General features: G+C 42.9%; 1 protein-coding gene across 10 annotated transcripts in view; it reads left to right on the top strand.

Moving 5' to 3' along the window:
• ESRRG (estrogen related receptor gamma) overlaps positions 1 to 13,839 on the top strand; it is an 892,172-nt gene that overhangs the window by 810,584 nt on the left and 67,749 nt on the right. For all 10 annotated transcript variants that reach the window (XM_056568348.1, XM_056568345.1, XM_056568340.1 and 7 more), the window contains one exon: positions 13,238 to 13,348. In XM_056568348.1, the coding sequence (XP_056424323.1) occupies positions 13,238 to 13,348 (111 nt within the window). The remainder of the gene's footprint in view (positions 1 to 13,237; positions 13,349 to 13,839) is intronic.

Here is a 13,839-nt window from a genome sequence, read left to right as displayed (position 1 = left end):
AGGCAGGCCACGGCTGAGAGGGAAGAGCTGGCTGAAGTAGAAATCCGAACAGGCACCGTGAGACGTGGAGAAGCCGACTTAGCATCAAGAGACGCCACACCCACGAGAGCTGGGTGCGAGCGTGCGTTTCCCAGACGTGGAGGACGGATTGGGCAATCCACCAAAAAATGTTCAGTACTGGCACAGTACAGACAAAGGTTCTCTTCCTTACGGCGATTCCTCTCTTCCAGGGTCAGGCGAGACCGATCCACTTGCATGGCCTCCTCGGCGGGAGGCCTAGGCGCAGATTGCAGTGGAGACTGTGGGAGAGGTGTCCAGAGATCTAAGTCTTTTTCCTGGCGGAGCTCTTGATGCCTCTCAGAAAAACGCATGTCAATGCGAGTGGCTAGATGAATGAGTTCATGCAGGTTAGCAGGAGTCTCTCGTGCGGCCAGAACATCTTTAATGTTGCTGGATAGGCCTTTTTTAAAGGTCGCGCAGAGAGCCTCATTATTCCAGGATAGTTCAGAGGCAAGAGTACGGAATTGTATGGCGTACTCGCCAACGGAGGAATTACCCTGGACCAGGTTCAGCAGGGCAGTCTCAGCAGAAGAGGCTCGGGCAGGTTCCTCAAAGACACTTCGAATTTCCGAGAAGAAGGAGTGTACAGAGGCAGTGACGGGGTCATTGCGGTCCCAGAGCGGTGTGGCCCATGACAGAGCTTTTCCAGACAGAAGGCTGACTACGAAAGCCACCTTAGACCTTTCAGTAGGAAACTGGTCCGACATCATCTCCATGTGCAGGGAACATTGCGAAAGAAAGCCACGGCAAAACTTAGAGTCCCCATTAAATTTGTCCGGCAAGGACAGGCGGAGGCTAGGAGTGGCCACTCGCTGCGGAAGGGGTGCAGGAGCTGGCGGAGGAGATGGTTGTTGCTGCTGTAGCTGTGACTGTACTTGCTGTAGTTGTGACTGGAGTTGCTGTGTCATGGTGGTCAAGTACGACAGCTGGTGATCTTGTTGGGCGATCTGACGAGCTTGCTGGGCGACCAGCGTAGGGAGGTCAGCGACAACTGGCAGAGGAACTTCAGCGGGATCCATGGCCGGATCTACTGTCACGATGCCGGCTGGCAGGTAGTGGATCCTCTGTGCCAGAGAGGGATGGCGAGGACCGCGCTAGTGGACCGGTTCTAAGCCACTACAGGTTTTCACCAGAGCCCGCCGCAAAGCGGGATGGTCTTGCTGCGGCGGTAGTGACCAGGTCGTATCCACTAGCAACGGCTCACCTCTCTGACTGCTGAAGATAGGCGAGGTACAAGGGAGTAGGCAGAAGCAAAGTCGGACGTAGCAGAAGGTCGGGGGCAGGCGGCAAGGTTCGTAGTCAGGGGAGATAGCAGAAGTTCTGGTACACAGGCTTTAAACACACAAAACGCTTTCACTAGGCACAAGGGCAACAAGATCCGGCCAGGAAGTGCATGGGAGGAGGATAGATATAGTCAGGGACCAGGTGGAAGCCAATTAAGCTAATTGGGCCAGGCACCAATCATTGGTGCACTGGCCCTTTAAGTCTCAGGGAGCTGGCGCGCGCGCGCCCTAGAGAGCGGAGCCGCGCGCGCCAGCACATGACAGCAGGGGACGGGAACGGGTAAGTGACCTGGGATGCGATTCGCGAGCGGGCGCGTCCCGCTGTGCGAATCGCATCCCCAACGGCCATGACAGAGCAGCGCTCCCGGTCAGCGGGACTGACCGGGGAGCTGCAGGGAGAAAGACGCCGTGAGCGCTCCGGGGAGGAGCGGGGACCCGGAGCGCTAGGCGTAACAGATATGAGGATGGGATATAAGGACGGGATATGAGAATGGGATATGAGGATGGGATAGGAGGACAGAATATGAGGACAACATATGAGGACGGGATATGAGGATGGGATATGAGGTCGGAATATGAGGATGGGATATGAGGATGGGATATGAGGACGGGATATGAGGACGGGATATGAGGTCGGGTTATGAGGATGGGATATGAGGACTGGATATGAGGGGGGGATATGAGGACGGGATATGAGGATGGAATATGAGGACGGGATATGAGGATGGGATATGAGGATGGGATATGAGGACTGGATATGAGAATGGGATATGAGGACTGGATATGAGGATGGGATACGAGGACGGGATATGAGGACAGGATATGAGGTCGGGATATGAGAACAATATATGAGGACGGGATATGAGGACGGGATACAAGGTCGGGATACGAGGTCGGGATATGAGGACAGGATATGAGGATAGGATAAGAGGTCGGGATATGAGGACGAGATGTGAGGACGAGATATGAGGTCAGGATATGAAAAAGGGATGTAAGGACAAGATCGTTGTTGCTTTCAATTTCCCACAAGGTTCGGATAGGAAGACCGGGCACTCTGGAACACCTGGTATTCTGCTAGTATTTAATAAAGATCACCTATAATTTCCTTTATAATATAATATATTCTATTTTAGATGCATTGTATGAATGTTTTAGGATTTTTGCATATTTTCTTGCACAGTGTTATAAGTTCTTAGACAACCCCGGATATTGCGTTAAAGTGACGACCCACTACGGTACATCTCGTCTAATTTGTCGTCCCCCCCCCCCCCCGCAAGCACTTCTTTATCTTCAACCTTCAACAGGGTGGTCAGAACGCTACAGTATATGTCAGGCACCCCCAGCATGAGGAGCTTGTCTGCTGTAAAGACTGTCAATACGTTAGTATCATACCCCGAACGTCTTCTGCTCCGAGAGAGAATTCCCAAAAGCCATGTCTCGTGTTTTCCTTAGCATCTGCATCTGGAGGAGTAATAAAATGCTCACTCCTTGTCAGCATCACTTTATAGATAGCTTTTTAAAAATAATGAGCTATTGGATATTGTAACGCTCTGGGCTGTCTTGCTAGACTCATTTATTCTTATTCTGCCTTTGTCAGAATCATTGAGAGAAGACATTGAATTATAAGATGTCACTTGAAGAAAATGGCAGATTCTATGTGTGTGATGTACATTTCTACGCGTCTACCCCTCGCTGCTTTGTTCATTATGGCATCTGCGTTATTAATATTGTCTTCTATCAAGACGGGGTGTCAGGTCGCTGTATTTAGGTCTCTGGTGGGAGCCAATACACACACACACACATATCTATATATATATATATATATATATATATATATAGTGTTGAGCACGAATATTCGAAATGCGAATTTTTACCGTGAATATCGGCACTTCGCGATTTTGCAGATATTTCGAATGTAGGGATATATATTTGTAATGACGAATATCCGTCATATTCATATTTTTATGCAAATTTTTAATGCAAATTTTCGTGCAAATGTTTATGCGAATATCGGGACTTCCAGACTGGACACTGATCCCTCCCTTCATTTAGGTGAGATATATTTGCGGATGCGCACTATGCGAATTTCATTACGAATTTTCGCATGAAAAAAAACAAGAACAAACATAACGAATAGGCGAATTTCGCAAACATAGGACGAATATTCGTCCATATGGTCGCGAAATATCGCAAATTCGAATATGGCCCCTGCTCATCACTAACTATATATATATATATATATATATAGAGAGAGAGAGAGAGAGAGAGAGAGAGAGAGAGAGAGAGAGAGAATATTCATTGCTATAGACCAGTGTTTTCCAACCAGGGTGCTTCCAACTGTTGCAAAACTACAACTCCCTGCATGCCCGGACAGCCAACGGCTGTCCGGGCATGCTGGGAGTTGTAGCTTTGTAACAGCTGAAGGCACACCGGTTGGAAGAATTCATCGGATTCGAAGACCCGTCTGCCCCGCAGGCTGGATGGCAAATATGGCGGATATATGGAAACAAGGGGGTTAAAGGGGTTATCCAGGAAAAAAAACTTTTTTTTTATATATCAACTGGCTCCGGAAAGTTAAACAGATTTGTAAATTACTTTTATTAAAAAATCTTAATCCTTTCAATACTCATGAGCTGCTGAAGTTGAGTTGTTCTTTTCTGTCTAAGTGCTCTCTGATGACACCTGTCTCGGGAACTGTCCAGAGTAGAAGAAAATCCCCATAGCAAACCTCTCCTACTCTGTGCAGTTCCCGAGACAGACAGAGGTGTCAGCAGAGAGCACTGTTGCCAGACAGAAAAGAACAACTCCACTTCAACAGCTGATAATTATTGGAAGGATTAAGATTTTTTTTTTATAGAAGTAATTCTATACAAGAGTACAAATCTGTTTAACTTTCTGGAGCCAGTTGATATATAAAACAATATTTTTTCCTGGAATACCCCCTTTAACCAGGATTTGAAAAACATGATGCATAAAAAAAAAAAAAAAAAAACACAAGTAAAATAAAATATGTCAGGAAATTTTACAGAGTTAAATTAAAGTGTTTTGATCTGGATGGTTATAGATGAGAACAAGACGTTAGAGTCCCCTTTTAGCTTGTGGGTAAACACAAGATACACGCGGTAGTAACTCACCGATCCAAATGGTTCATGTTATTTATAAGTCACATCCTAAAAATATAATTTGGCTTTGAACCTAGACCCCGGAATATGTCCTCAAGAAACCCCTAAGTCATCAGTGCTAACGAATATGTACAGAGAAGCCCCTGCTAATATAGAAAGGGGGAAGAGGTGAATTCTGGGACCTTACAATAAAAAGCCCGAGTGTAGAATAAAGAGAAACTAAATATTGTAAGATAAGAAAATAAAATAAATAAACAAAGTTTTCCCATCTTGTAAAGTGTTCTTTATACCAGGAACGTGCACAGACATTTTGGGGGGCAAGGGGCTCAAGTAAAAAAAAAAAAAGGGCAGTTAATTTACCTTCATATTACTGCTACCGTGTTTCTCCGAAAATAAGACCGGGTCTTATATTAATTTTAGTCACAAAAAACACACTAGGGCTTTTTTCAGGGTAGGGCTTATTTATTTACCTGTGTACCTTGAACAACATGGGGGGCTGTAGCAATGTGGAGGATGGGGGGCTGTAGCAGTGTGGAGGATGCCGCACCCCCCATCTTCCACACTGCTACAGCCCCCCATCCTCCCACAGCCCCCCATCCTCCACACTCCCGCAGCCCCCCATACTCCACACTGCAGCAGCCCCCCATCCTCCACACTGCTACAGCCCCCCATCCTCCACACTGCGGTCCGCCAGTTGATTACCCCTGGCCTAGGTCTTATATTGCAGCCCACCCTGATGATCCTGCTCGGGCTTACTTTCGGGGTAGGTTTTATTATCAGCAGCAGCGCTGTCTAGGAAAAAGGGCACCTAAGGAGGAGACATCAAAAGCGCAGGGGCTCAAGACCCCTTTCTGGTCTATGTGTGCACGTCCCTTCTTTACACTGGTACTCCCACCAATTGTGAGAATAAAGGGGACCCAACACTGCCGTAGAGCTGCCCTTAGGCAATTTGCTGACTTCAGTAGTTTGCTACATTTTGAGACCCTCTCGTGATCTCCATTTCCCTCCAGTACTGGTAGATTGATACATTGTATCAATGTAGCTCTTAGTGTGAAAGCTATCTATATATAGTGTGCATGTAGAGACTGCTGTCAATCACAGAGTAGAACCGCCCACTTGACTACCTAGCCCAGAATGTGCAACATAGTTAAAGGGGTACTCCGGCCCCAAGACATCTTATCCCCTATCCAAAGTTTAGGGGATAAGATGTCTGATCGCGGGGGTCCCGCGCTGGAGGCTCTCAGTGTCATGCCTCCCGACCACGGGGACGGAGTATTGTGGCGTCACGACTCTGCCCCCGTGTGACATCACGCCCCGCCCCCTCAATGCAAGTCTATGGGAGGGGGCGTGACGGCAGGGATAGGGGATAAGATGTCTTGGGGCCGGAGTACCCCTTTAAGTGAGTGGTCCTACTTTGTGATTTACAGCTGTTTCTATATATAACCACTAATACACATAGCTGTCAATCACTGATTAGCACCGCCCACTTGACTACTTAGCCAAGAATGAGCAAAGGGTTACATGAATAAATAACAAGTTATTTTGGGACCTTTCCCACAAAACTATATATCAATCTGCTCAGCTCCTCCTGCTCTATAACATGGTGTCTGCAGACAGGACTGTATTTTCAAAGTGTAAGATTTCCTTTGGATGTTAATTATACTACAATGTTTACAAGCCCCCCTCCCCATCCTAACCTCATCCAGTATAATTATCCCGTAGCCACAATAAGATATATATAGAGATACAGGGGAGTCCTAATGGACCGTCACCCCCACCCTACATCCACTCCAGGTTCCCATTTCTCCTGAGCGTGGCACTTTAGCCCCTGATCCGCTGTAAATTGATTCGAGTAGCTGACAGACAAGTTACTTTATCTGATGTCAGTCGCTGACTTAAAAAAAATAAAAATAAAAAAGATGCCACTTTGCTTCAAACTAAATAATTTTTGCACGTCAGGATATATAAATAGAAATTCAATGCGCCATTACAAGTAGCCTGAAATTAGACAGAGTCTTAATTTAGCTGGCGGGGCACATCAGCACCTCGGTGTCATCTATTCTGCGCAGTAGAGAGGTCCCTGGCCATATCTTGACAGAGAGCCTAGAAGTGTCACAGCTGGGGGCTGTCAGGGATGGCGGTCATGATCAGCAGCCGGGATGCCAGTTACCGGGGAACTTACTGAGTTGTTGTTGTCACAAATCATTTGCAGACGTGTTAGAAGATTTCCAGTGTTCAAGAGGAGAAGATGAGGCCCCCAAAGTTTGCACCGCTGGGGTCTACCTAACCTCTGTGTCATGTAGCGTCCTGCTGTTCACTTATGTGGACCCTTTGGAAACCCCCGAAAGCCCGAATGTGACTTCAGCTTCTGCACCCCCCATAGCTATCCCACCAGGCACATGACAAACATTCAGGTCACAGGTAGTGATGAGCGGCATAGGCCATATTCGAATTTGCGATATTTCACGAATATATGGACGAATATTCGTCATATAGTCGCAAAATTTGCAATATTCGCAGCCTTTTTTTAACTATGTGCCATAAAATTTGCATGCGCAATATTGCGCGATAAAAGAGCTAAAAGAAGGGAGGGATCAATATGCGCGAAAATTCGCATGCGCATTCACCATAAAATTTACATGCGCAATATCGCGTGATACAAGAGCTAAAAGAAGGGAGGGATCAATATGCCCGAAAATTCGCATATGCGAATATTCGCATATGCAAATTTTCGCATATACAAATTTTTGGGCGCCCGCAGTAACTAGTATTGGAGCCTTGTTTACACCACAAGATGGGAGCAGGGACGGATGATCACTGTGATGTGTACTGTGGAAAAAAAAGTATGAATATTCGTAATTGCAAATATTTAGCGCTATATTCACAATATTCGCCAATTCGCGAATATGCGATATTCGAGATAAATCTTCACATTGCGAATATTCGTGCTCAACACTAGTCACAGGGCACTGATACAATTTGGCCGTTTTTGTGCGGAATTCCCACGGAATTCGCACAAAAAAAATTTATTTAAAAAAATTATTTCTCCTACGCCGCGCTGAATTCCGCACTGATTTCTGTGCGGAATTCCGCGCACATTCCGCACAGATTTTTGAGCAGAATTTTTCAGCGAGAACTCCGCACAAATATTAATGAACATACCCTTAAGCTAGGTTCACACTGCGGAATCTCCAGGCAGAAAATTTTCGCCTGGAGATTCCGAGTGCGGCCAGTGCCGACTGAATCAGTCGGCGCTAGGACCGCGCGGACACTGCGATCTCCATTAGACTGCAATGTGTTCCATGAGTATTTCCGCCTGAAGAATGAGCAACGCCATTCTTTTCGAGCTGATTTTCCGTTCACAAATTCCGCTTCACAAATTGCGAAGTGTGAATTTGTGAAACGGAAAATCCATTCACTATACCAGTGGTTTTCAATCTGCGGACCTCCAGATGTTGCAAAAACTACGACTCCCAGCATGCCCGGACAGCCGTTGGCTGTCCGGGCATGCTGGGAGTTGTAGTTTTGCAACATCTGGAGGTCCGCGGGTTGGAGACCACTGCACTATACTATACATTTTAGTAAGCAGAATTTCTGCCTGCAATTTCAAAGCGGAATTGCAGGCGGAAATTCGGTAGTGTGAACCGAGCCTTAGGCGCCCTTTTTCCTGGACAGCCCTGCTGCTGCTGATAGCAGTAATATCAAGGTCAAGGAAAGGCCCATTTTTTTACTTGAACCCCTGCTCCCCAAAATGTCTGTGCACGTTCCTGACCCAGCCCCTGATGGCAATACTGCCCTGATGATGGCTCATTTGCATATGTCATAAGGAAACTTCCAGAATTTATTGACTTCAATAAGTCCAAATCTGCAACAAATCCACAATCAAATGCTATTGCTGCAGATTTTGCTTATATAATGATAACATGGGTTGTGCTTACCTGTTTTTTGCTGATGTGGCAGGCAAGGGTTTGGCTCCATACTGAATGCAATTCCATCACTCAAGTTACATAGTTACATAGTTAGTACTAGAGATGAGCGAACTTACAGTAAATTCGATTCGTCACGAACTTCTCGGCTCGGCAGTTGATAACTTATCCTGCATAAATGTGTTCAGCTTTCAGGAGCTCTGGTGGGCTGGAAAAGGTGGATACAGTTCTAGGAAAGAGTCTCCTAGGAATGTATCCACCTTTTCCAGCCCACGGGAGCACCTGAAAGCTGAACTAATTCATGCAGGATAAGTCATCAACTGCCGAGCCGAGAAGTTCGTGAGGAATCAAATTTACTGTTAGTTCGTTCATCTCTAGTTAGTACCTTTGAACAAATGTCCATCAAGTTTAACCATGGAAATGAACGAAGTGATTTCATGACGTTGCCTACATTTCCCATGATTTACCTGGCTTTGCAGAGAGAGGGTGTGGAGTTTGATCACTACACCTGGTCATCTAGGCTTTTGGTGCTGGAGTTTAGCCAGGTGAACTGATTAGATGGATAAGACTGTGATTTTCTCTGGGTTAGAATTCTGATCACATGACTCAATTACAGCAATGAAATACATGAATGCAGCTGTGCTGCAAAAAAAAAAATGCAGTAGGACTTAAAAAAATTCTTTAATACATCACTAATTCTAATTTTCACTACTGAAAATCTGCATTAAATGGTGAACATTCAAATTTTATTTTTATTTTTTTATACTAGGGCGTACGATAACTCCTTCCCCCATGAGCCCAGATTTTACATTAAACACACACTGACATCCCTGCGCAGTCACCTTGTTTTACCCTGTGCTAAAATCATCCCGAATCACCGTCAGCCCCGCGAATCCTCATCCCTCGCCGGGCGAGCGCAGATCCAAGAGTTACAAATTACAGGAAAAATAAAGAAATTCCCATATTAAATAAGTTAATTATAATATGGTATATAAAGCGGTGTTTCCCAACCAGGGTGCCTCCAGCTGTTGCAAAACTACAACTCACGGATTCGTAAATTACTTCTATTTAAAAATCATAATCCTTCAAGTTCTTATCAGCTGCTGTATACTACAGAGGAAGTTGTGTAGTTCTTTCCAGTTTGCTTTGGGGATTTGCTTCAACTCTGTACAGTTCCTGACACAAACAAAGGTGTCAGCAGAGAGCACTGTGGTCATACTGGAAAGAACTAAACAGCACAACTTCCTCCGGAGCATACAGCAGCTGATAAGTGCTGGAAGGGTTAAGATTTAAAAAAATAAGTAATTTATGTTTTTTAAATCAACTGGTGCCAGAAAGTTAAACAGATTTGTAAATTACTTCTATTAAAAAATCTTAATCCTTCCAGTACTTATCAGCTGCTGTATGCTTCAGAGGAAGTTGTGTAGTTCTTTCCAGTCTGATCACAGTGCTCTCTGCTGACACCTCTGTCCATGTCAGGAACTGTCCAGAGCAGGAGAGATTTGCTATGGGGATTTGATCCTACTCTGGGCAGTTCCTGACATGGACAGAGGTGTCAGCAGAGAGCACTGTGATCAGACTGGAAAGAACTATACAACTTCCTGTGGAGCATACAGCAGCTGATAAGTACTGGAAGGATTAAGATTTTTAAATAGAAGTAATTTACCATTCTGTTTAACTTTCTGACACCAGTTGATTTGCAAACATTTGTTTTCCACTGGAGTATCCTTTTAAATCAACCAGAGTGCCTCCAGCTGTTGCAAAACTAAAACTCCCAGCATGCCCGGACAGTCCAGGTATGCTGAGAGTTGTAGTTTCACAACAGCTGGAGGCACCCTGGTTGGGAAACACTGGTATAAGGAATAGCATCATTATAGGGGCATCAGCCTCTGGTAGAACATGTCAGGGAGTCAGGATATAAAGAAGAGGTCTGGGATTTTTGATCAGGTTCCATCTATCATTGGGGGGGGGGGGGGGGGGTGCGCTTTGTATTCCGGGGACTCAATTTATGCACGGATCCTTGTGTGAAGCAAATAAAATGATTGATTAGAATAGATTTATATTATTTAAATTTCCGGCTGCAGTCCCCATTACTATTTGATTAAACACACTGCTTTCCTGCGCTATCCATCTTTTGGCATCTATGAATTCCAGCACGAAAATAGGCGGCACCTGAATTATGCAGACTTCATTTTCTCCTCATTGCTATTAAAATGCCGCGCAGCTTCTTTCATAGTTCTTACTTTCTTTTTTTTTCATCTAGTGATTTGCAACAAAATATCCCCTTTGGATCGCTCCCCGGCGAAGCATCATTTCATGTCGCTTTTTTTTTTTTTAAATATAGTTTTTTTGGAATCCCCGGATCGGTAATTGATTTTTCCCGGCTGCGGCTGATGATCAATGTGTCACATTTAACAGAGCAACAAAAGTAGCGGCTTTTATTCCGAAACTATTGTTCACTTTTGTGTATCTGCATTGCAGTGCCTCTATAAGTAACAACAGGCGGGATCATTAATGGACAGTGCTAGATTAGATAGATAGATATGAGATAGACAGATAGATAGATATGAGATAGATAGATAGATATGAGATAGATAGATAGATAGATAGATAGATATGAGATAGATAGATAGATATGAGATAGATAGATAGATAGATATGAGATAGAGAGATAGATAGATATGAGATAGAGAGATAGATAGATAGATAGATAGATCGATATGAGATAGATAGATAGATATGAGATAGATAGATAGATATGAGATAGATAGATAGATATGAGATAGATAGATAGATAGATAGATATGAGATAGATAGATAGATATGAGATAGATAGATAGATAGATTGATATGAGATAGATAGATAGATAGATAGATAGATATGAGATAGATATGAGATAGATAGATATGAGATAGATAGATAGATAGATAGATAGATATGAGATAGATATGAGATAGATATGAGATAGATAGATATGAGATAGATAGATAAGAGATAGATATATATGAGATAGATATGAGATATATAGATAGATAGATAGATAGATAGATAGATAGATAGATAGATAGATAGATATGAGATATATAGATATGAGATAGATAGATATATAGATAGATAGATATGAGATAGATAGATAGATAGATATGAGATAGATAGATATGAGATAGAAAGATATATAGATAGATAGATATGAGATGATAGATATGAGATGATAGATATGAGATAGATAGATAGATAGATAGATATGAGATGATAGATATGAGATGATAGATAGATAGATAGATAGATAGATAGATATGAGATAGATAGATATGAAATAGATAGATAGATATGAGATAGATAGATATGAGATAGATAGATAGATAGATAGATAGATATGAGATAGATAGATATGAGATAGATTGATAGATAGATTCTTTGTATGGGGGGATCCCATAGTGTGCATTCATTTATATTTATATCTCTGACCGTTTCACGTGTACAGCTCTCATGCAGAACTATGTGTCTGATCTTGCAGTCAGGATAGGCTAGGGTGCAATAGAAGCCATGAGCCTGTGATGGATCTATCCAGACTGATAGTACTTGTAAAGCCAAGGCTTAAAGGGGTACTCTGGAGGGGGGGGGGGGAAGGTTTTCAAATCAAATGGCTTCAGTAAGTTAAACAGATTTGTAAATCTTAATCAAAAAGTTGTGTAGTTCTTTCCAGTTTGACCACAGTGCTCTCTACTGACACCTCTGTCCATGTCAGGAACGGTCCAAAGTAGGAGCAAATCATTTTAGTTAATCTCTCCTGCTCTGGACAGTTCCTGACACGGACAGAGGTGTCAGCAGAGAGCACTGTGGTAAGACTGGAAAGAACTACACAACTTCTTCTGGAGCATACAGCAGCTGATAAGTACTGGAAGGATTAAGATTTTTGAATGTTCACAGTGTGATCAAACCCTAAAGAGGTATCCCAGCCCCTAAAAGCATATCCCCTACCCTGTGTCTGATCATGGGGGGGGGGGGGGTCTGACCTCTGTGTGGAGTGGTGGGTCAATGTATTGTCTATAGAAGGGCCAGAGATACCTGAATGCATCAGAGAATGGGGGGGGGGGGCACTTTGGAGATAGTGGGTGTCCAAGAGGTTGGGACGCAGATAGGGTATAAGTTTTATAGGCTAGAATAACCCTATAAATCACATTTTGATAACAAAAATAGCGCTGTAGGGGAAAGCGACAAACGCTCTGACGCATCCTTCCGTTGAGTCTCTGTATGCAAGTGTGAACAAAACTGCAGACCAGCCATATACCATATACCTTGTCAGGTCATTTGGCCAACAACTTTCTGTCCTGATTCCCTCATACATATGCACACTCGGCTCAGCTAAGCGTGCATGCATACTGATTAGGGAAAGGGGAGAAGGCTGCTGCCAGACATCTCCAAATCCGTGGAAATGTTCCAACTCATTGCCAAGATTTCTTTTTTTTAAATAATGAAATAAATAAATAAATGATAATACATATTTATTATTATTATTATTATTATTTATATATATATATATATATATATATATATATACATATGTGTGTGTGTGTGTATTATTATTATTATTTATATCTATCTATCTATCTATCTATATATATATATATATATATATATATATATATATAAATAATAATACATATATATAAATACATTAATAATAATAATACATATATATAAATACATTAATAATATATATATATATATAAATACATTAATAATAATAATAATAATAATAATATTAATAATAATAATACTTATATATTTAAGAAATAAATGTTCATATATATATATATATATATCTACCCTGATGTTTTCCAGGCGTACGTCTTGACAGAGTTCGTGGAGGCCGACAGAAGTACAAGCGCAGAATAGATGCGGAGAACAGCCCGTACCTGAATCCTCAGCTTGTCCAGCCAGCCAAAAAGCCATGTAAGTAAAAAGAAATAAATGGCGTACGATGTGCACTGTAGCGGTAGCACGCACTAGGACTGATAGGACCTATACTTGTCACATATATATGACCCATGGACTGCAAAGGGCAATGTTTTCCAAACAGTGTGCCTCCAGCTGTTGCAAAACTACAACTCCCAGCATGCCTGGACAGCCTCCGGCTGTCCAGGCATGCTGGGAGTTGTAGTTTTACAACAGCTGGAGGCACACTGTTAAGAAAACATTGCTATAGGATCTATTTTGTTTTTAGTACCTGTAACTATATGATCACATTCTATTTCTAAACTTTTAGGTGAAAAAAATATTGGGGCAGGCTTTTTGCATACACTAATTGCAACAGAGACACCCGCAGGCTAAACTTGGTACTGCAAAGTTTGCAGGTCAACCCTGAATCCCCATATACAGAAGTATAAATGAGTTACATTGTAATCAAACTGCTTCATTTGTGATTGATTAAGTAATTTCACCTA

The sequence above is a fragment of the Hyla sarda genome, chromosome 3, assembly GCF_029499605.1.
Source record: "Hyla sarda isolate aHylSar1 chromosome 3, aHylSar1.hap1, whole genome shotgun sequence".
Lineage (NCBI taxonomy): Eukaryota > Metazoa > Chordata > Amphibia > Anura > Hylidae > Hyla > Hyla sarda.
This window is presented reverse-complemented; position numbering and strand designations above follow the sequence as displayed.